The 21,829-nt window shown below is 59.9% G+C and overlaps 2 protein-coding genes and 2 long non-coding RNA genes across 4 annotated transcripts in view; 3 read left to right on the top strand and 1 right to left on the bottom strand.

The window, feature by feature from the left end:
- The first annotated feature begins 682 nt into the window (after positions 1–682).
- LOC121078963 lies at positions 683–2,897 on the top strand. Its single transcript, XR_005824810.1, has 4 exons — positions 683–713; positions 1,066–1,130; positions 1,666–1,742; positions 2,276–2,897. It is a non-coding gene; the product is annotated as an uncharacterized LOC121078963 (long non-coding RNA).
- A 421-nt stretch (positions 2,898–3,318) lies between these two features.
- LOC121078960 (mitochondrial tRNA methylthiotransferase CDK5RAP1-like) lies at positions 3,319–9,612 on the top strand. Its single transcript, XM_040575719.1, has 13 exons — positions 3,319–3,553; positions 4,215–4,318; positions 4,779–4,813; positions 5,551–5,651; positions 5,839–6,049; positions 6,855–6,975; positions 7,279–7,509; positions 7,764–7,861; positions 7,975–8,030; positions 8,147–8,277; positions 8,395–8,544; positions 9,223–9,363; positions 9,511–9,612. The coding sequence occupies exons 1-13, from the start codon at positions 3,319–3,321 to the stop codon at positions 9,583–9,585; spliced, it is 1,689 nt and encodes a 562-aa protein (XP_040431653.1). The 3' UTR covers positions 9,586–9,612.
- The window catches only part of LOC121078964, a 24,400-nt gene continuing 8,627 nt past the window's right edge, over positions 6,057–21,829 (bottom strand). The window contains exon 3 of the long non-coding RNA XR_005824811.1: positions 6,057–6,348. This is a non-coding gene — a long non-coding RNA (uncharacterized LOC121078964). The remainder of the gene's footprint in view (positions 6,349–21,829) is intronic.
- LOC121078962 (bactericidal permeability-increasing protein-like) overlaps positions 17,516–21,829 on the top strand; it is a 9,664-nt gene continuing 5,350 nt past the window's right edge. The window contains 6 exon segments of the mRNA XM_040575721.1: positions 17,516–17,665; positions 18,570–18,684; positions 19,145–19,273; positions 20,018–20,061; positions 20,064–20,166; positions 20,508–20,575. Coding sequence (XP_040431655.1) covers positions 17,551–17,665; positions 18,570–18,684; positions 19,145–19,273; positions 20,018–20,061; positions 20,064–20,166; positions 20,508–20,575 — 574 coding nt within the window. The 5' untranslated portion in view covers positions 17,516–17,550.

Below are 21,829 nucleotides of genomic sequence, written 5' to 3'. Positions count from 1 at the left end.
TCCAGGCTTACGCCATCTATCCCACGGCAACCTGGCCCCCCCTCTATCCTCCTCAGCTTGGTGAGTTGGGGTCCAGGGCTGCGGTGGGGTCACTGGTCCCGGCCGGGGAGCCCCTCGCACAGCCTCAGTCTGCCGTGGTGCCCCATGAGCACTGCGCACCTCAGTGAGCAACGGTGGGAGCTCCCGAGCTGTGCAGCACCCTCCCGTCATGTTTGGCGATCCTGTGCCATCCGTGCCGTGCTCCTGCTGAGAGGTGCCTACTGAAACCAGCCCAGTCGGGTACATTGGAGCACCCAGCAGAAACGCCCGAGCTCACAAACGACGGTTTTTCACGCTGGGTGCGAGCGGGGCCCCTGACTGCAGGGCGGTCTGGCTGCCTTTGGGCTGCTCTGAGCCTTCCCCCTGCGCACTGTTTCGGGGGAGCTGGGTGGGCAATGCCAGGAGCTCTGCCTCTTTCCCCAGACAGCCAACGTGTCTGCCACCGCGGACGTGAGGTCCGCCGCATGTTGGGAGCCTGGCCCTGGGCAGGTGAGCTGCAGGTCCCGGTGAAAGCTGCTGCTGAGGGGGGTGCCGTGGATTGGGGACCTGGGGCAGAGGGGATGAGCTGGGGCTGGAGGGAGCGGGAAGGGCCAGGCACTGCAAAGCACCGCTTCTCTCCGCACAGGATGAAGCTCACGGCTGAAGCATTCAAATGTCGCACTGGCACTTTCGAGGTAAGCTGTCCCTGACCACGACCAGAGACCCCAGCATGGCGGTGGGAGCCTGCCAGGTGCTGAGGAAGGGACTCACCCCCTCACACGCACCACCAAGGATTCTGACCCCACGGGCACCTCCCGTACCAGCCTGTGAGACTGGCGAGGGAGCAATCGGCCCTATCCCCTTTTTCACCCCTATGCTTCCTACTCCACCAGCATGGCACAGGCAAAACCACAAGTCTCTGGTGAAGTGTGCACCCATCCCAGCTTCTCCTTTATTTTACTCTTCCTAACTATCCTCTGGGATCTGGTCACCTGCTCTCCCACAGACTAAGGCTCTTTTCCTTCTCCCTCTCTCTGCATCTCCCAGGTGAAACGGTGCAGATCAATAATGAACATAGTTTGCCTCCAGTATCCTGCTCCCACGTCTTAATGGTAATAACCTGCTGAGGGGAATGGGGCTGCCGGAACAGACACCAGTCAGGTCACTCTATCAGGGCAGTCCCAGTTTGTAACTAAGCCCCTTTGCCAGGCCTGCTCAGAAGGTAAACCCTGCAGAGAGGAGGCCAGCAGCAGCAGCGCCTGGCGTGTTTGGGGTTGGCAGAGGAGGGCTGTGGGTAACTGAGTGCGGGAGCCTCTCCGCACTGTGACACGCATCCAGAAGTGAACGCAATGGAAAAAATGAGCCTGACACACATCCTAATGCGTTCCAGGCCCTCTCCCCCGCTCGCTGCTTCTCATTACAGCTGAACAAATCAGAGTTGGGCTGGAGGCTGCCAGGGGCCCCAGGGGCACAGCCCAACGTGAAGCCCCCAGACCTTCGTGTAGCCCGGAGGAACTCCCTCTGCCTTCCCAGGGCATGGGGGGGGCAAAGGAAGGGGCCGGGGGTGGGAAGTGGCCTCCTGCTTTGCACAGCCCCTTGCTCCTCTTGCTTCTCGTTCAACACAGCTGTGTGTGTTTTCTTTTCCAGAGAGATTAGGTAAGGGCTTCCCTCTGCCACTACCACCCCAAGTACAGCTCTCCGATCTCCTCGTGCAGTTTCATGAGGTGAGTGGAGGGTCCGGAGCCTGTCCTGCCACTCGTCCCCGAGAGGCAGGGGTCAGGCGAGGTGCCCTGAGAAGGGGGAGGAAGCAAATTTCATGCACAGCGGTGGCTCAGGCAGGGCTGCGTTCTGCAGATTTTAAGACCGGGGCCTGAATTCCCACGACGCTTTTATAGTAAGCAGAGCTCCGCGGCAGCTCGGCCCCAAGCCTGACGGGGCTCTGCGTGTGGCGGCTGAGTAGCTGCAGCCCAGGATGCGGCTGCGTGCGGTGGGACCCAGGCAGGAGGGGGAATCCTGCGCTTTGGGGGGCCTGGGGAGGCCCCGGAGGAGTGCCACTGACTGGATGCTGGATGTTTATGGCGGGGTGTGGCTGTGAAACATCTTCGGAGCCCTTCCGGAGCTAAAATTAGCCACCAAGGATGGCAGAACCACAATGCCCACGCTCCCTCCCCAAAGCGGGCGGGTGATGAGCAGGGCTGGCTCTAGCAGCAAAGCAGCTGCAAGGATGCATCACAGACTTCCCCTCTCCTTCTCCTAGAATTTCCTGCTGTTTGGAGCAAACGTTCGCTACCAGCCCAGGCAAGGCAGATAGATGACCAAAGCGACCTTCAGCACCGACAACGCCCCCCTCTCGCCTGCCCCGTGCTGCCCCTCCGAGGGCACCCGGTTCCCGTCCCGCACCCCTGGCTCCCAACCCCGGCTCCCCCCCGCCGTCCCCGCCGCCGAGACGGCAAACAAACGGTTCTGCCAGAACGTGACTCATCGGCCGCCCCAGCCCGAGCAGCCAGAGGACAAACCGCAGACGCGCAGGCGAGGGCCAGAACCGCCCGAGGGGCCGAGCCCCGCGGCCCGGGCTGGGCGGAGGGGACCGCGGGAGCCCGGGGGTCCCTGCCCACCCCAAATCGCCGCTGCTGCGGGTCCTGGGCCCTCTCCTGCCCTGGCCCCGAGGAGCCACCGACCACCACGCTGCTGGGGCCGACAGAGCCGAGGCTCGGGACGAGGCCTGGCGGCGGCGGCTTCCCCTCCTGCACGTGCTTCACCTTCACCGAGCGCTTCCCCGCGGTGCTGTACAAAGCCTTGCTCAGTCGGGGGGCTTCCAGCGCCCTCGCGGGGGCTGCGCCCCGCTCTGAGCCTTTGATATAAAATACAACATGGAAATCGCTCGCGTTACCGCGTTGTTATAACCCCCTTCGTGCACCTCCCACCGGGGCGGAGAGGCGGCCGGGAGGGCCTTTCAGGACACCTTCATCCCCCTTGCCGCGACAAAACACGGCGGACAAGCACGCTTTTCCCTTTATTTATTCTCTCCCGGGGGGGGAGCGCCGCAGGGACCGGGCCAGCCCCGCCGGAACGGTGCCGGCGCGGAACGCGGGGCCGCGGGGCGGGGACGCGGCGGGGCCGCTGCTGGCGGCGCGCACCGGGGCCGCTCGGCTCGGCCCGCGCCGCCTCCGCCCCGGCCCGCTCCCGGTCCCGCTCCCGCTCCCGGTCCCGGTCCTCGTCCCAGCCCCGGCCCCTGTCCCGGCCCCGGCCCCGCGGCCTAGCGCGGGCTCCCCGCCGGGCTCGGCCATGCAGGGCTCGGCCATGCAGGGCTGGGGCCGCGTGCTGCGGGCGGCCGGGCGCCTCCGCTCGGTCGCTGCCAGCCCCGGGGCCGCCCGCGGAGCGAGCTGCGGGCCCGGCGAGCGGCCGGGGGGGCGCGGGGCCGCGCTGCCCGCGGGGCCGGACCTGCGGCACTTCCTGAGAGCCGCCGCCGTGCCGCCGCCCGCCGGGGAGCCGCGGCCCGAGCCGGAGCGGGGCGCTGCCGCCGGGCCCGGCAGAGGTCGGTGCCGCCGGGCCCTGCCCTGCCCTGCCCTGCCCTGCCCTGCCCTGCCACCACCGCCAGCCCTGGGGCCGCCGGGGCCGGCCGCGCCTTGCGGCCCTGCCAGCCAGGCCAAGGCCAGCCCGAAGCTCCGGTGGGGCTCGCGGCGGAAGAGCTGCGGGGCTGTGGGCTCTGAGAGCGACCCTGGCGCGAGGAGGAGGCCAGCTCGGCGGCCGCATGCTCGCTGCCGTGCCTCCCCGCTCCACGGAGGCGCGCAGGGCAGCGGCCTGCGCCGTGCCTCCCGTGACGCCCTGGGTGCCAGCAGCAGCTGTGGCAGAGCTTCCAGGCTGCGGTGCCCGGAGGAGAGGGGCGTTCGTTGCACCGAGTGCTGTGTCTGAGCAGCACGGTAGCTTCAGCCTCTCCGCAAGCCGCCGTCCAGACCTCTGGTGCTGGAATGACGTGCTCGGAGGCGCTCGGGTTTCCCAGTGCCGCTAGCAGAGCCTGCCTTTAATTTTGGCTTGCCTTTTCTGTATGGGCTGGAAGGGAAAGCGCCTTTTCTGCAGCTCGCCTGTTGCGGGACTGCAGCTTCCTTCCTGCGGAGGAGATCGCGGAAAGAGCTTGTAAATGAGAGATTGATTCAAGGCAGACGTCTGCGTCACCCCCACGTCTGTCTTTGTTGCAGTGTACCTGGAGACCTACGGGTGCCAGATGAACGTCAGTGACACGGAGATCGCGTGGGCTATCCTGCGAAAGAACGGCTACACGAGGACAAAGGACGTGGATGAGGTGAGGTGCCTCGGCAGCTCTTCTGTAAAGCAGGCCTGGGAGAGCTTCACACCACCACCAAGTCCCAGGTTTTATCTTGAGTGCCGTCCCACAGGCTGGTGGGATTTGTGCAGTATGAGTTGTGTGCAGTGAAGGAAGCTGCTTAACGAGCATGCGAGAAAGCTGCAGGGTTTTTGTTTTGTTTTGTTCTCCTTTAAACTGCTGGGTTCCCTCTCAGCTGGGGGGGGACTGGACACAGTGGGATGCTCCTGACTTATCCTTACCTGAGTTTACTTCTGCTGCTTTGTGGAAGGCTCTGCTTGTTTTCTGCTAAGTTTTCTTGCAACTTTGGTCGTTGAAACCCGGAGTGTTTTTAGACAGATCCTTTTTGCTAAGTTAAGTGAGTTTTGTAGTCTACCTGTGCAGGTTGTGTGTGCAGTTTTTACAATTTCTCCTTCCTTCTGTGTCATCCTCAATTTAGGCCGATGTGATTCTGCTTGTTACCTGTTCTGTGAGGTAAGGAAACTTTTGTCACTGCTGTTTTTTGGATGGTTTTAAAGGAATTGCAATTTGAAAACTGAGGAGATAAATACATCGTGTAATGAAAACAGCGGGCAGATGTGAAACTGCCCATTTAGCTTAGGCTAGAGCTAGTTGATGTTATGATACGTAACGCTAATTGTGCAATTAATTACTGTAGAGTGAGAAAAAGCTCCTTGGTAGTGTACGCTGTGTCTGTATCTCATGGGCAGTGAGAGACTCACACACACTTGTGCTTGGATGATTTTTGCTTTTTTACTTTTTGACTCTTGTGTTCGGTTGAAGTGCCTGTCTAAGGCCTGTACTGCAAAAAACAGGGAAATCCATTTAGGGTATATTTGGGATAAACTATATAGGGAACTTTGCTTGTTTTTTTCCTGCATGCAGATGTTGAACGTGCACTGTCTCTCGCAAGGTAGCTGATATTTGCTGGCTAAGGCAGACTTTTTCTCTGCAAGAGCTTAGTCTGGGAGTTGTTTCTGAAGTGCTGAGGTTCCTAGGCAAGCAAAATGGCAGCAGATGAGTCAAGACGTAATTACACACCACAGGAAGCGCTTCCATGTACCATCAGATCCATCAGGAGGATGATTCTTGGTTCCCTGTCTTTAGTTCAGTTCTCCCCTGAGAAGGGAGGAGCAGCCCTTGAGCTGCTTTGAGCTGGAGGACTGTTGAAGTGCAGCAATGGGAATAACCCCTGTTTTCCTGTTTCCCAGGGAGAAGGCTGAGCAGGCTATCTGGAATCGCCTGCGGCACCTCAAGGCACTGAAAGCCCGGCGGCACCAGGGTCGCCTGCCTCTCCGCATCGGGATCCTAGGTACCTGCTGGGCTGTGCGGCGGTGGGGAGCACACGCTGTTGTGCCACATCCCATTATGCTGCGCTTCCTCTTCGCCTCTGGTGGCATCAGGCCTTTGCCGCGGGGTGAAAGCAGCTAGCGAAGGGGTGCGGCAGGCTAACTGAGGGTGGGCACGTCCTCACAAGGACCCTTCTCCTTTGGTGGCAGGATGCATGGCTGAGAGGCTTAAGGAGGAGATTCTGCACAGGGAGAAGCTAGTCGATATCGTGGCAGGCCCCGATGCGTACCGTGACCTTCCTCGGCTGCTGGCCGTGGCTGAGTCTGGCCAGCAAGCTGCTAACGTCCTGCTGTCGCTAGATGAGACTTACGCAGATATTCTGCCTGTCCAGACTAGCGCAGGTGGCACGACAGCATTTGTGTAAGTACCTTATTTCCTGTGCACGTTTCTGTGGTTTTTTTGTTTGGAAATACTGCTGTCCAGAACAGACGTGCCAGTGACAGCAGCTACCCAAAACAGGCAATGCCTGGCCGCGCTCACTCCCAGAGGCACCGGTTTACTAGACTCTGTTTGCTGTCTCTTTGCTGTGTGACTGAGCCCTGGAGAGACTGCCCTGTGCTCTGGCTGGCTGCAGGCTCCTCTCACTGTCCTTTGAGGATGTTGGTTGTCTAAGCCTGTTGCTGCACCGAGTGATTTCTGTCCCACTGACGTTTGTGCCTCTCTCATCCCCTGCCTTCTGCTATGTGCCGTCCCAGGTTATGTATAACTCTTCTAATGCTCCGTGCGTTGTAGTTTTTGTGGGGTTTATTTCCATTTGTCTGGATTTGATAGTCAGATTCCCAAACAATGAAGTCAGATTCTGCTCAGTGTGGCCATAGTGTACAGAGGGACAGTTGTCACCCTCTGGAGGAGCAGAGTGCGGAAGGATCTTTCATCGCTGCCAGACTGCAGTGCAAGTCTGCATCCCGTAAGTTGCTTTCCGAGTTTCTTGGAAATGTGCGTGGAAAATCAGGAGGTGTCAGCTAGGGGGCAAGTAGAAGCCAGCTCTGATTGGAATGGTGCGTAAGGGAGAGCTGCAAAGCTGCGTTCAGAGTTGGTGCTGTGTGTGCTGCAGACAAGTTGGCTGAAGGCAGCAGTGCTGGGCCGGGCCAAAGCAGGGCAGGATGCAACGTGGATGACTCTTCCGGAGAGATGGTATTGTGACCTGTGCTTCACCTCCCGGCAGATCTATCATGCGGGGCTGTGACAACATGTGTAGCTATTGCATCGTGCCCTTCACCCGTGGCCGCGAAAGGAGCCGCCCCATTGCTTCCATTCTGCGGGAAGTGAAGATGCTCTCAGATCAGGTGAGGCAGAGCTCGCTTCCCACCCGTCCCAAATCGTGGGCCGGTTCTCAGTGACCGTATTTTCAGTGATACCCGTGACTGATGACCCAGCCTTCGCCTCTGGAGGTAACGTTGCCGTAGGGCTCCTCCAGTTGCTGTTTGATTTCCGTTGCAGTGCTCTGAGACAGACAGGGCAGGGGAGGGTTCCCCCTGGGGGCTCTTCCTCAAGTAAAAGCAGAACCATGGCTGCCATTGCAGCTCCTGTATGGACGAACAGTGCAGTCCTGTATGGTTATATTTTTCCCTCTCTATTTATCTTTGTAGGGGGTGAAAGAAGTGACTCTTTTGGGTCAGAATGTCAACAGCTTTCGAGATATGTCTGAGGTGCAGTTTCAGACAGCCGCTGCCCCTGTCCTCAGTCGTGGCTTTAGCACCGTCTACAAAGCTAAGCCAGGAGGATTGCGTTTTGCACATCTTCTAGACCAGGTTTCCAGAATTGATCCAGAAATGAGGATCCGTTTCACTTCTCCACACCCCAAGGATTTTCCTGATGAGGCAAGTGTGAAATAAATACCTGGACCTCTGCTTGCAGGCAGGCATCCGTGACCTGTTAGATGTGGGCTGTGCTTCCTTGCCAAAGGGAACCAGAGAGTCACAGAATGGGAACGGCAGCTCCTGGGAAGGGGGATGTGTGTGCTAAAGCTGGCAGGTTTTCAACTTGCTGAATTTTACCTGGGGGAGACTCTTCGCTTTGGCATTCTGGTAGAGTTGAGCTGTCCATGACGTTGTCTCCTGAATGCCCATCACAGGTCCTGCAGCTTATCCAGGAGCGACACAACATCTGCAAACAGCTCCATCTCCCAGCCCAGAGTGGAAGCACACGAGTCCTGGAGGCCATGCGACGAGGGTGAGTGATGGCCACGGGGAGCCCGATGAGCTGATCCCTGAGTTAGGGTGCTGGTTTCTCCTCACCAACATCTGGGTTTTCTGATCAGCAAATCCACGTGTTGTTCATTGTAGATACACAAGGGAAGCATATTTAGAGCTCGTACACCACGTGCGTGACTCCATTCCAGGTAGGGACTCCCTTTGGGTTGATCTGAGCTCAGCACGGCTGTATGTTACTGTCCTTTCTTGAGTGAAATGTTCCTCTCTTCCTCGAGTGAGTTGTAGGTCTGTGTCTCTGTGACAGGAGTGAGTTTAAGCAGCGATTTCATTGCGGGTTTCTGTGGGGAGACAGAAGAAGATCACCAGCAGACCGTGTCCTTGCTGCGGGAAGTCCGCTACAACGTAGGCTTCCTGTTCGCTTACAGCGTGAGACAGGTGAGTGCAAGACCTGACGAAGAAGAGTCTTTTCTCTGTACATCTACTGGTTAGACATGGCTCTGATCTCAGATTGTCTGGTTGTTGAAAAGCCGCGCTTGCTTTGTCTGTTTGCAGAAAACCCGGGCGTATCACCGGCTGCAGGACGATGTGCCTGCAGATGTAAAGCGGAGGCGTCTGGAGGAGCTCATTGCTGTCTTTCGAGAGGAGGCTGCAAGAGCGAATGAGGCGATGGTGGGCCAGTCTCAGCTGGTGCTGGTGGAAGGGGTGAGCACGCCTGAAACAGTTGTCTTTCTCCCCTCTTGTGGTACAAGAGACTCGTAGGCTATAGACCACAGTCATCACTTCTGCCTTCACTTCTCATCTTTCCCACACAATCCGGAGACTCCAAGACCACGTGCACACACAAGTGGTCAGCCTGGTTTTCCAGAGCGCTGAGCTGAGCAAAAAGTGGTGCCAAGTAAATTCGCAGTCCCTTTGGTTTAGGGCTTTAGCCACTTTGCTTCTAAAATCCTTGGACCAAATACAAAGGCAGGCGTCGGGGAAGTCACCAGAGTTGGAACGTTGTATAGCACACGCTCGAAAGAGGTAACTGGATGAGGCTGATCAATTACGGCTTGATAGCTAGGCACAAACAACGCAGTGGGTCTTTCAGGCGTTTGTGAAAGTGAGGCTCCTTTCTGAAGGCCTGGCAGTCCTGGAAGGGGGTGGGGTAGGTTAGGGACATGTCTGGCCAAGCACGGAATTAGTGTAGGCTTTCAAACGTTGTCTTTGCGTGGCTCTTAGCGACAGCTCAGGCCATAGGCCTTTGTTACATGTCATGCTTAAGTGTGGAACGTGGATTTTAATACTGACAATAGTGCTCAATTAATTTCTGATACAATAAAACCCTGCAGTGAATCAGAGCTATTGCCATGCAGGTAATGTTCCCTGTCTTCCCTCCAGCCCAGCAAGCGCTCTGCCTCGGAGTTGTGTGGGAGGAACGATGGCAACATCAAAGTGATCTTCCCTGATGCTGAGATAAAGGATGCCGCAGGCTGCAAGGCTCTGGTCAGAGCCCAGCCAGGGGACTATGTTTTGGTGAAGGTGACCTGCCTGTAATTCTTGTTTCCTTAGGCTCTTTTTTCTGCGCAGTGCTGTTTCCTACAAGAGCTGCTGCCCAGAGAGCCTAAAATTAGAATGGATCCTCCTCAGCCTTTTTGTTCCTGAGGAATGTTGTGCTGTTTCTTTCAGGTAACCTCTGCCAGTTCTCAGACCTTGAAGGGAGTTCCGCTTTGTCGTACCACCCTTGCCTGCTCTACAGCTTGACACTGTCCAGTGGCAGCAGGGATGACTCAAAAGTAGCACGTTTTCCCCGAAGAAACAACAAAGTTTGGACAGGTGGAGATGGGGCAGAAACAGCGATGTGTTGTGTTTTATCTGTGCGTATTAGGTATATCTACATTTTGGGTACAACCTGCCCCCTGTAGATCTGTGCAAGTTTGTAGACAAAAGGGACGGAAGCTGTGCATGGATGCGCCAAAGCCAAGTACTGCGTGATCTAGTGTTTTCACTTGCTGTCAGGCTTGGCCCACCCTTGAAGTGCTGCAGGCCTGTCCTCTGACGCAGCCCAGCCTGAGAAATTTCTGTCCGCAGGGCAGATCATTCCTAATAGCTCCGCTGAATTTAGGAGCTGCAAAAACTGGGAGAACCTAGAAAACACAACTCTAGTAACTGCTGGAGAATCGGAGGAGAACTGCCAAAGGGATGAACAACTTGAAGAACAAGATCGTTGAGAAGATTGTGATGAATTCTTTCCAAATAATAAATTCCTCAACTGCAAAATGTTTGGAAGGGGGAAGTAAGAACTTCGGCACAGCCGATGGCGAAGCTGAGCCCCTGACCCGGGGCTGGGCTCCAGGTCTAACGGTGGGGGGATCCTGGTGCCCCTGGGACAAGCATCTTTCCTGGTGGCCGGCAGCAGGGAATATCCCCTCCCTGGCCAACTCACCCTTGGCCCCGCAGTGCACAGAGCAAGGCATGCTCCGGGGGGCCAGGCACGGGCTGGAGGTGGGAACGTGCTTTGGGCAGCCAGCGGCAGGTCTGGGAGCCCATCCAGAGACAACGTGGCGTAGGTTAATGCAGCTTAATTAGCTTTAATGTGCTTTAGCTAAAGCACTTTGCAGTCACGCTTTGGTTAATTCTTCTTGACATTTTCTGTGTCTGTACCCAGAAATCTGCCGCCGTCGGGCCTGGAAGGAGAAGCTGCGGGGCCTGGGCAGAGAGGGAGGAAAGCGAGGCCCTGCTCACTGCATGGTCTGCATGTGCGCTCCCTGCGGATTTCCCCTAGCACGTGCCATTGAACGCCACTTTTCTCACGCTTGGGCTGCCTGCACGACATCCCTTCCTGGGGGACCTCGGCCAGGGGGCCTCCTGCCCCAACACCCCGAGCTCGGCTCCTTCCCGTCCCGCTGTGGCGGCGCAGAGCGGGGCCAGGGATGGGCCAGCCCTGCACAGCCCTGGCACGTCCCAAAACCAGCGCTTCTGAAACCAAACCAAATCTCCCTGGCCAAGCTCATTTGGCACTGATGAAAAAGCAAAAGAAATCAGAAAGAGAAGCCTGGTCCCGCTCAGCCACGGGGCTGCTCCGTGCCACGGGCAGCCCCCAGCCCGGCCGTTCCCCCCGCAGCCGCGGGGGGTCTCTGAGGGGGGGGGTGCAGGCTGTGGTCCGGAGGGGCGAGGGCGTGCACGCTGCCAGCAGCCCTGTCCCAAACCCACTGACACCCCAGTGCCGTCCCCTGAGACCCACGCTGCCCTCCCCGTCCTGCCTGGCTGCCACTCGCTGCGGGGAAGGTGCCGAGCCAGTGGAGAGTGGGGGTCACTGGTGGACCCGCAGCCAGGGTAAAGTGGGGCGTCAGAGCGGGGACAGCCCCGCTGCAAGGGGGGGCACTCTCATCGCCCTCAACAAAACCCAGCCCCAAGGTGGATTGCTACGGGACGGATCCACTGAATAAACAGAGCCACTTTCCTGCAAATGGGATAAAAACGCGCAGAACCTCCTAAAGCAGCAGGGACGGTGTCAGCCAAAGCCAGGAGAAAAGTATTGACTGATGGAGGCACCAGATACAGCCTGGGTTGCGCTGAGGAATATTTTGGCCTCGAATGCCTAGAAATGTTTTTGTTAAGTGTCACAAAGCACTTCATCACTGCGAGAGGATTTTGGGGTAACCACGGCGCAGCAGCTTTGTGTTCGTGCGAGAGGCTGAGGCGAGCCTGGCCAGGGAGTGATTAGAAATCAAAAAGGAACCAATTAGCCCACTTCCCTCCACCAGCTGCACGGGAGTGCAGAAATGAAACAAAAGGCATGAGGGAGCATAAGGAGATTTACATTTGCGAAGCTATTTCCATTTTAATAAGCCAAAGTGCTGTTAAATAGAGATGGATATTTCTCCCCAAATACCCATATTTTTCAGAAGTGGTTTATACCAACGCGGCGAGCTGGGCTTTGGTGTTTTGGTGCAGGAAAGGTGCTTAACTCATACCCAAAGCCACAGGGTGACTCCGCTCCCTCTCCTCTCCCCAGCTCAGGAGGGAGCGAGCTTTGAACACCAGGGCTGGCAGCGAATAACAACTCCTCTCCCTCTTCCGCAGCTCCCCATCAGCGAGTTTGGCAGGGCAGGATGCAAACGCTCACCCACAGCCCGGCACGGAGGAGCCGCAGGCCAGCGCTCAGCGCAGCATCGCCCGGGAGCCCAAGGCAACGGCGCGTGCGGCTGCGGCGACGGACGGACGGACGGCGCGGGGGGCATGTGCCGCACGTCCCTGTGCCCACCAGGCCGGCACGGCTCGGGCAGCGGCACCCACTTGTTGCACCCCAAGTTTTGCGGGGACGTTGAAGCCCTCGGGCCCCGCGCACGCCTCGCCTCGAGCCCGCTGCCACCCGACGCCTCCGCGCTCGGTGCCAGCCTCGTGCTCGGGCGCGCGGGGCGCGGGCAGCAGGTGCTCGGGGCAGCGGCAGCGTAAAGGATAGGAAAGCAGAAGGCATTACCATGCTTAATGGGAAGTGGCAGAGGGCCCGGGGGAGACCGCGGCAATAACTGTCCCTTCCCTCTTCCTTCCTCGGGGCCCGAGCGCTGCCTTATTGCCCGCGGCTGTCCCGCCGCGCTCCGCCGCTCCGCTGCGGCTTCTCCCCGGCTGGTGGCTCCTCGACGAGGTCCCGGTGCCCCGCGACGAGGTCCCGGTGCCCCGCGGGCGCTGCGGGGCTGCCGCCACCCCCGGCCCCATCGGCGCGCCCGGGCCGTCGGCCGGGCAGGCTCCCTCCCACCGGCCGCGTCAATGTGGGAAAAAAACAGAAAGAAAGAAAAGAAAAGAAAAAGAGCGAGCCCCGCTGGCGGGGGAGGGGAGGGGAGGGCGGAGGGGAGGAGAGGGAGGGGAGCGGAGGGAGGGAAGGGAAGGGAAGGGAAGGGAAGGCAAGGCAAGGCAAGGCAAGGCAAGGCAAGGCAAGGCAAGGCAAGGAAAGGAAAGGAAAGGAAGGGGGGCGCAGCAGGGGCTGCCCGTGGGACGCGGCGCTCGGGCTCGGTGGCTCCGGCTGCCAGCGCTGCCCGGCCACGGGGCGCCGAGTGGGGTGGCCCTGGGGTGGCCGTGGGACGCCCACAGTCCCGGTGCGGAGCTGTCCCGGTGCCAGCCCCGACGAGCAAAGGTGCCCACGGGGGCCACGCTCCCCCCCCCGCCCCGCCCCCCCCCCACCGAGCCCCCACTGGGGGCCGCGCTGCCCGGGGCTGCTCCGTGCCGCAGCTCGGGGGGCAGCGGGGCTGCAAAGCCCCGGCCAGCCCCGTGCCCGGCTGCGTCCCGCTGCACATCGCCGTCCTTCCCAGCACCAGGGACCTGCAAAAGTCTCTGCGTGTGCACGTGCATGCGTACAGCGCGTGTGCGCGAGTGTTCATACGTGCAGGCGTACTGATTGTGGTGGATTTCCCCTTTTTAAATACATACGGGCTGGTGTCTGCCAAAGAGAGCACTTCGCAGCACTCCGAGTTTTTATTTCTGGATTGGCCCAAAGGTAGAGCAGCAGCAAAGTGCCTTTGACAGCTCTTTGGGGTGATTCAGCAATGGAAAGTACCTATCTGGGGGCAGAGCGGGTGATTAGGCAACCAGAAGTCGTACAAAACCAATCAGTGCAAGAGCCAGAGCTTCAGGTCCCTCCGGTATCTTGCAGTGCAAAGCACGGCCGTTTGGCACAGCTCTCCAGTCCCCCAGGCACAGCACCAGGTGCCCACCTGCCCTCTGCGCCCCGCTCAGGCTGAAGCCGTGCCCACCCTCGTGTTTGCAGGCAAAGGCTCAGGGCTGGCCAGGGCTGGGATGGAGACGAGACCGGGGATGGCTGGGCCGGCTGCAGCGTGGGCCGTGGGCTGCCGGGGCAGTCTCGGTAACAAAGATTTCTCCAGGGATTAGCGAGCAGCCGAAGGACACGCTGTGAAAACAAGCCGAGGGGGAGGAGGTACAGCTGGAGAGCTTGGAGGGAGGAACGGCGCGAGGGAGGGCTTTCTGCGTTTGCCTCCCATTTCCGCGGGAGCAAGAGAGGCCCTTTTGTCGCCAGTGCAGATCACGAGTGCTGCAGGGCTCAGGCGCCAGCGGCTGTGTGCGGGCAGCGGCTCAGCCGTGGGGAGCGGGGCCGGGGCGCCCGCTGCAGCCCCCTGCAGCCCCTGCTCGGCTCCAGACCCCCAGGCACTGCCGCAGCTTCATCGACACTGGCACACAGCTGGCCCACGGCCCCAGCGTCTGCCCAGGAACCCTCACGCCAATTGGGGCCCACTGGGCCAGCTCCTCCCTTCCCCACCAGCCGCCAATTGCTCCTTTAATTGCGTTAGTTCACATACTCTGCTTCAGCCTTTTACGGATTCCCTGAGCGTGGGGTAGGAGGGAGCATGAGATCATGCTCTGGCCTTCTCTAATTGCCTGGTTACCTCTGAAGCGAGCCCAAGAACTCGCTTTGGCTTCTGTGCCTTCTGAAAGCTGCTGCACGCAGGCGGGGGGTGGCTGAGGGGTCCCGCACCAGCAACTGGGCGGGGCGAGCAGGGAGGAGGCCTGATGTGAAGCCTGGTGGGACCCCACCCTGGTGGGACTCCCACCCTGGGCCCTGCAGTCCCTGAGGCCAGCAGCTCCCTGCCTGGCCGTGGTTCCTCTTTTCTGGGGTGCTCGCCCTGTGAATGCCCCCAGCATGGCAGGGTCTGCCCCGCACCCCCCAGAGCAGCTCCCTGCACCCTCCTGCTGCCCTGGGACAGCCAGGTGGGGGGGCAGGGGGGCAGGGGCCAGGCCTGCCCAGCAAAGGGCAGAGCTTCTGGGGGCCTCCCGGGACCCCTGGCCCCATGAGCTCACCCTCCTCTTCGGCTCCCTTTCTCCACCTCCTGTTTTGCCCGAGCAGGCTGGGGCAGGCTGCATGTGGCCTCTCGCCCTGCCCCTCGGCGGCACAGAGCCACCATTCAGACCCCCCTCCCCAGCCCTGGCTCTGCCCGAGGTCATCATTCCTGCATTTTTATTTTTACTTTTCTGCAAAATCACCCCCTCTGCTCTCCGCGTCCCCTTTTGTCTCCCCGAGGCTCCCAGACATCGTGCCGGGAGGCGGCGTGCCCTGGGGGGGGGCAGCGTGTTGGGGTGCTGGCAGCCCCGGTGGGTGGGGGACGCCTGGCTGTGGAGCTGCTCTGGGGGGCCCTGGGACAGCACCAGGACGCTGGGGCAGAGGCAGAGCGCGGGTGGTGAGCCCGGCGGTGGGGAAGGTCCCGGGGGACAAGCTCCCGCTGGGAGCCTCATTGCTTGCGGCCAAACCCTGCACCCAGGGTCCTCATCTGCAAATTGACGCTTCTCGCTGCGCCCCCGTTTTTAGCTCTTGTGTCCCCGAGCGTGTCCGGTCACTTGTCTTTGATGCAGCCGTCAGGGCTGGCGTCAGCTGGTGACCCTGCGCTGGCTGAGAGCCTTCCCTGCCTCCCAGGAACAGCCGGAGCTGGGTCACGCCGGTCCTGCAGCTGGGAAAACAGCGTCGGGGGAGCCCCCACGCTGCCTGACTGTATTTTTAGGTGTTGCTGGATTGAAGGCTGCGGGGGGCTCACAGCAGCAGGTGAGGGTGGGCAGTGGCGGTGATTCGGCACACGGGCTGGAGCCACAGCCCCCGGCACCCCAATGCTGACAGCATTTCGCAGAGGTGTGGGTGACATCCCTGCAGCTCCAGGGACATCCATGGTGGCCCCAGGTCCTGGGCAGAGGGTCCTGGGCCGGGTTTTGCAGTTAATTCACTGCTGTCACCCCAGCAGGAAGCACTGCCGGGACTAGCCCTTGGTGTTGGGTGTTAGAAGTGGTTCCAACTGTTCCTTGACAAACACGGGATTGTTTGGTCAGGCTTCGTGCTGTGTTTTTTCAGTTCAACTTTAAAATTTGCTCAAAGCCAGAAGGAAAACGTCGTGTTTGTGCTTCCTCAGCGTGCTGCCCCCCATGAAATTTCATTTCCTCACGGAAGAGGTTCTGGTTCCTTAATGCTCACCCTGAGTGTCTTAAATATCATTTTGAAACTGCCCCGCAGAGATGCCATGCCACAAACGTGCAGCTCCGGGGAGTTCCTCCTTCACTGCGAGCAAGACTCAGCAAAAAGCTGAAATAGGGCTTTGGCTCTTGAACCTTCTCCTCTGCTCTGGGCTTCCTCTTTCTGTGTACAACGAGTTCTGCCCTGGGGCTCCTGGGCACCAGGGATGTGTTGGGGCCGGTGCTGATGGCTCCAGGCAGCCCACGGAGCATCCCATGGGACGCGGCTCTCCCCCAGGCCGTGTGCCCTGTGCTGGCAGGCACTGTCACCACCCGGCCTGCCGGGCCACTGGGTCCCGTGTGGGCTCCTGCTGCTGCTGCCTTGTGGCACAGCCCCAGCAGCCAGACCCGAAGGGGCAGGGCTGGCCCATCACGCTCACCAAACCGGCGGCTCGGGGACATGGAGACTGCGGTCCTGCCCCAAAGCCTCGTCTGCAAGTTTGGGTGTGCGCCTGTCGCGCGCGCGGGCGAGGCAGCCTGCAAACTATGGGGAAGAAAGACAAAAGGATCTGAGGTCCCCGGTCTCGCCAGCACTGAGCCTCCCTGTGCCGGAGTCTCCAGCAAAGGCATCCCAGGCTCTGCGGCCCTGCCTGGGCTGCGCTGGGCAGGCAGCTGCTCTCCAGGCTCCGTGGCACAGTCATGCCAGGCCGCTGTGCTTGAGCAATAGCTGGATTTCACAAGTGCTTAGTGAAGGGATGTTGCCTCTGGCAACAAGGACTTCCCTGGATACAGGGAGAGATCTGCCCGCATCAGCTGCTGAGGACTTCCTTTGCTGCTTCCAGAAAGGAAAATAAAAGCAAAACACTTCTAAATCACTTTTTCTTCCACCAGCTCTCGTAGTGGTGGCCAGGGAGCAGCAGGGCTGCTGGGCTCTGCAGAAAGCCCAAGGCAGCAGGGGGGCTCTGCCCTGCCCAGCCCTGCCCCACAGACTGCTGCCTCCCCGCCTCGCTGCACCCCCTCGTGCGCCCGTCGTGAGCCCAAGAGCTGTGGCACCTGGGACCCCAGAAATTTTGCATCTGGTGCTCATTTGTGGTACAAGAGACATCTCCTGGGCATGACTGCTGCTGGGCAGAGCTCTGGGGCTGGGGCCGGGAGGTGCGCGGGCACCCTTCAATCCTCGATTCCGTCACCCCTCGGCCCGTTGTGGCCACCCAACCTGAGGTGAGGGCCTCTTGGCCAGCCCTGGGTGTGAGGTGACTTGGGATTTCTTGCAGGAGGCAAAAAGACGTAACTTTAGCGCTTGTTGTGCCCCAAGGCTGTTCCACTGGTAATGCTACAACCAGCGCCTTGGACGGGTCTGGGTCGTGCTGGTGGCAGCTATTAGGGCAGAGTAGGGGCCCCGTGGGGCAGGACAGGGGCAGCCTTTGCTGGGTAGAGGGCAAAGCAACGGGCAGGGCAAAAAGCAAAACTGCCCCATAAACTCAGCCAGCAGCAGGGAGCCGAAGCCAGCGGCTCGTCTGTGCCCCGGGTGGCTGCTGCTGTGGGGAGGGGCTGCGTGCCCCTGGCACGGGGCTGGGGCCGTTACCTCCTGGTCCTTGCCAGCCTTCCCTGCTGCTCTGGGAGCGGGGCAGCGGCCAAGCAGGAAGCACCAGGCTGAGGGGATGCCCGTGTGGGCTGCAAAAGGATCTGCATCCTGCGTCGTCCGCAGTTCCCCTTTTGGTGTGGATATAAAGGCGGTGTGGCAGAGAGAGCCAGGCAGCAGCACGGCAGCGTCGGGCAGCCAGGATGGGAGTGCGGAGCCTTTTGGTGGCCAGCACGGTGCTGGCTTTGGGTCTGGCGCTCACTGGGGCCACCAACCCTGGCTTTGTGGTCAGGATCACCCAGGCAGGCTTGGACTACGGTGGGTTCGGCTCCTGATCTCCCTCCTCTCTTGCAGGTGCTGGCGGCTGAGGTGCAGAGCCGGGTGCTCGTGCAGTTCCAGGGCAGGACAGGGACAGCCTCGGCCATGCGTGCCAAAGGCAGCATCCCTGATGTCCCCATCTGCCCCTGCCGCTGTCTCCATCGAGTCCGGGCAGAGCAGCCAGACCTGTGGGGGGCTGGGGGCTGCACCCAGGTGCCAATGGGGGAGACCCCGGCTCGAGGAGGCACAGGGCAGGCGGGGCGGGACGGTGCTGTGCTCATGGCACGCATCCAGGCAGCCGAGCCCGAGCCCCGGAGGAGCGAGCGGCGGTGGAGGGAGGCGGTGGGGAGGTGCCAGGAGGGCGGTGACGGAGATGGATGGGCTCTGTTGGGTTTATTGAGGCAGGCAGGGCCCCGGCTCCAGCGGAGCGCTGTTATGGATTGAAATACACTGTGTGAGAAACAGCTCATTTACCCAGCGGCTTTGCTAGCTGTCGGGAGAGGAGGACGTGACTCCCCTTCCCAGATGGATGCAGGGCTGCAGCACTCGCCCACACCCCAGGACAGGGGCTCCACCTGGCTTTGCCCGCTGGCACCGGGCACGGAGCAGCACAGAGCCTGGGCACCTCCTGCACGGGACCAGCTCCTCCTTTCTCCTGCTGCCTGGCCACACCGGCTGCCCAGCTGCCACCTTCCGCAGGGCTTGCAAGTGGGCAGACACCAGGCGATGCCTGCACACTTGCAGGGCTCTGTGCTGCACCAAGATTAGCTTCAGCAACAGCTTGCACGGTGGAGAGCAGCCAGGCCACTGGTGTTTCCTTTAACCCTTTTGCCATGCTCCTGTTGCACGCTCCTGGCTCCATTGGGAGGCGCGTGACCATGATGCTGTCCCTTTGCCCCCGCAGCCAAGCAGCACGGGGTTGCTGTCTTGGAGAAGGAGCTGGCCCAGCTGAAGCTGCAAGACATCTCAGGTGAATCCCGAATCCCGGTCTTGGGGAAGGTGCGCTACGAGATCTCCAGGTGAGCCCTGCCAGTTGCTTGGAACGACTTGCTGCCCTCCCAGCCCCTGCGGGAGCCTGGAGGGCCTCGGGGGAGCAGGGGGCGCCGGAGCAGTGAGGGCTGTCCTCTGCCCTGCAGCTCCCAAAATGTTGGCCCTGTCCTCGGTGAAGGGATGCCTCACCTCAGGAACCCACCTAGCATGAGCCCAGCCCGCGGGGTCCTGGGGTCCCAGCTCCTTGCCCCCCTTGCAGCTCTCCTCCCGCTGCTGCCCTGGGTTTCCAGCACCGAGGAGCTGCTCTCACGGTGCCACAGGGACCGTGCTCCCAAAGGCACTGCTGCCCACGCAGTGCTGTTCCTTGGCAGGATGGGAGCTGGGGATGCTGCTGGCACGGTGCCTTCACTCCTGCCCTGCCCCAGCTGGGCACCCAGCGTGAGGCACCCCTCTCACACGCCTTTACTTTTATTTTATTTTATGTTTTAGATTGAACCTTCGCAATTTCCAGTTGCCGCACTCGCAGATTTCCCTGGTCCCCAACCAGGGCCTGCAAGTCTCCATCTCCAACGCCTTTGCTGAGCTGGACGGGAACTGGCGTGTGAAGCTGCGCTTCCTGTGGGTACTCGGCTGTCCCTGCGCACAGCCCCTTCCCTGGCTCAGGCACCTCACTCTGCATTTCCCTCTCTGAATCCGGACAGGCTTTTTTCCCTCCTCTGCCTCCTTCGTGGTTTGGGCAGCTCTTGCTTTGTCACCTGCAGATGTCCTGACCCCCCCCAGCTGGGCTGCAGCTGCTTTAGTCCCGCCGCCTGTGAGCCCCTAGCCGTGGGGGAGCACCGCAAGGTCCCTCTCCCCATGCCAGGGCACCCACGGCTGGCCAGGCAGCAGTCATGCCTCTTGCAAATGGTCGGGGAGATAACGTGAGCGCCATCCCCTCTCATGGCACCTGGGCACATGGGGTTGGTCCCTCCTGCTTGTTTGAGCTGGGCTGGGGCTGGGAAGCAGCCCCCTGAACACCCACGGGAACAGCCTGTGCAGAGGGTACTGCTGCTCAGAAAGCTGCGGAAATGGATGAAACGGGCTGGGAAGGAAGAGCTAGGCGGATGCTGAGAGCTGTGTGTGAACTCTCCCGCTCTCTGCCATCCCCCTGCTTACTTTCAGATCTTTCTGTTTAAAGGCTCCCTTGCCTAGTTTATATTGCAATGAAATTCAGTTTCCCTGAGTTTAAAAGCCTTCTCGGTCTCCTCTGGATGCTCACTGCAAGCAGAGCCTGAGGCAGACAGACCCTCTGGAAGCTCTGGGTCCCTGCACCAGGACCCACCGGTGACAACTGTCCCCTTTCTCGTCCTCCTCTCCCTGCAGGCGGCACCATGGGTCATTCAACCTGAACGTGGACATATACATCAAGACCACCTGAAGCTGGGCAGAGATGCTGGGAAGCCAACGATTGATGTCTCTGCCTGCAGCACCAGTATCTCCAATGTCCGCGTACGCTTTTCAGGCAAATTGAGGTAACATCACCATGAAGGCCTAGAAATCCTGTGTGTTAGCAAAGCTGAGGTGGGAAGGTGGCTGCCAGGCGCAGTAGGTGCTTGAATCTGCTCTGAGTTTGTCCTGCTGTGGTTGCACATTTAAGGAGAAGTTCTGGGGCAGTCACGAGACTTGTATGCATGTTGTTTACGAGCAGGTTTGTTTGCAAATGTAAACCCTGAGTCAAAGCTTGACTCCAGGCTGGCATGGGAATGGCGTTCCCTAGTGTCCCACAGCTCCAGTGTCTCCCTTTCCTGCACAAATACTTCTGCAGCATCCTCTGAGATAGAGCAAAAATGATCCCTCTCTGTTTTCTCTGCAGTTGGCTTTACAACCTCTTCCATAAAACCATTGAGTCCAAATTCAAGAAAAACTTGGAGGACAAGGTACGTGAAAGAAGCTCGGTAGAGCTCCAGGCTTTCTGGTGATCTGTAGCCCTCACTTGTAGCAGGTGTTTCAAGGGCTCAGGTCACACCTACGGATTTAAGCAGGGCCAGAGCGTGCGGGCACATTGCTGATTTGGTGGAAGCTGTGAGGAATGGGCACATGCTAAGTGCAGCCCCCATAGCATCATGTGGCTCGGGCTGGATTCTAAACCTGCAGCGTTTGCCAAAGCCCGGTATAATTGGTTCCCAATTAACAAATGCTTCTCTTTCCATGTGGTCAGTTAGTTAGATCTTATGCCTCGGCCAAACTCATTGTAACAGAGGAAACCTCAGAGCTGCCCTTTAAATGGCCTGCGCTCATACGTGCTTTTGGGAGCAATAGGTTAGAAATCTTCTCTGGATTTCAGCTGCCGTCTTGTTGTAATGGGGTGCACCAGGGAAGCCCTGGTACCTTCAGCCCTGTACAAAAGCCTACATGCAGGAGACTCGCGTCAAGACATGGAAACAAGCTGTTAGCAATAATTACTACAAGGCTCGCTGGCATGAGCTACAACCTCCCCGGCCGTGAACCTTGCTCAGGAAGGAGGCAGTTGGAGAGCAGGCGAATCCCACCCTGCCGCAGGTCGGGTCCCGGCCGCGGCGCATTTGGCTCTGGCCGATGCCATCTCGTGCTGCCTGGGGGCCACCTGGAGCCCTGGCAGCAGATGGGCTGGCAGCAGGAGCGAGGCTGGGGCCGGGCAGAAAGGCTTTCATGCTGCGGTATCTCCTGGAAGGAGGCAGCCGGGGAATCTGCCCCAGCAGCCCGGCCGAGCCCCTTCACCAGACACGCGTTTCTCCAGGGGCTTTCTCCCTGCTTGAGATGGAGCAGAGGAGAGGCCAGGGCTGGGAGTGCTGCAGGACCCTGCTCAGCCCTGTCCCTGCCCCGATCTTGCTCCAGCCACCTGTGGGCACCTGCACTCTTGCTGCGGGGCTGGGCAGTCCCCTGCCCCAGGGGCCAGGAGTGCCCTGGGGGTCCAGCACCTGCAGACAAATACGGACTTGATGATCTCTGTAGGTCCCTTCCAAGTGAACAGTTCTGTCCTGTTCAGTTCTGTTCTATGAGTCTATGATTCTATTCTACTAGGCAGGGGGAAGCGGCTTACCAGCAAGCCTCTGCTGGTAAAGTCATGCCCAAGGCTCCATCCCTCCTCTTCCTCCCGGCAGTGCAGCCAGCCACCGGGTGTTGCCAGCGCGGCCGCTGCTCCTCCAGAGCTCCGCG

The sequence above is a fragment of the Cygnus olor genome, chromosome 16 (genome assembly GCF_009769625.2).
Source record: "Cygnus olor isolate bCygOlo1 chromosome 16, bCygOlo1.pri.v2, whole genome shotgun sequence".
Taxonomy (NCBI): domain Eukaryota; kingdom Metazoa; phylum Chordata; class Aves; order Anseriformes; family Anatidae; genus Cygnus; species Cygnus olor.
This window is presented reverse-complemented; position numbering and strand designations above follow the sequence as displayed.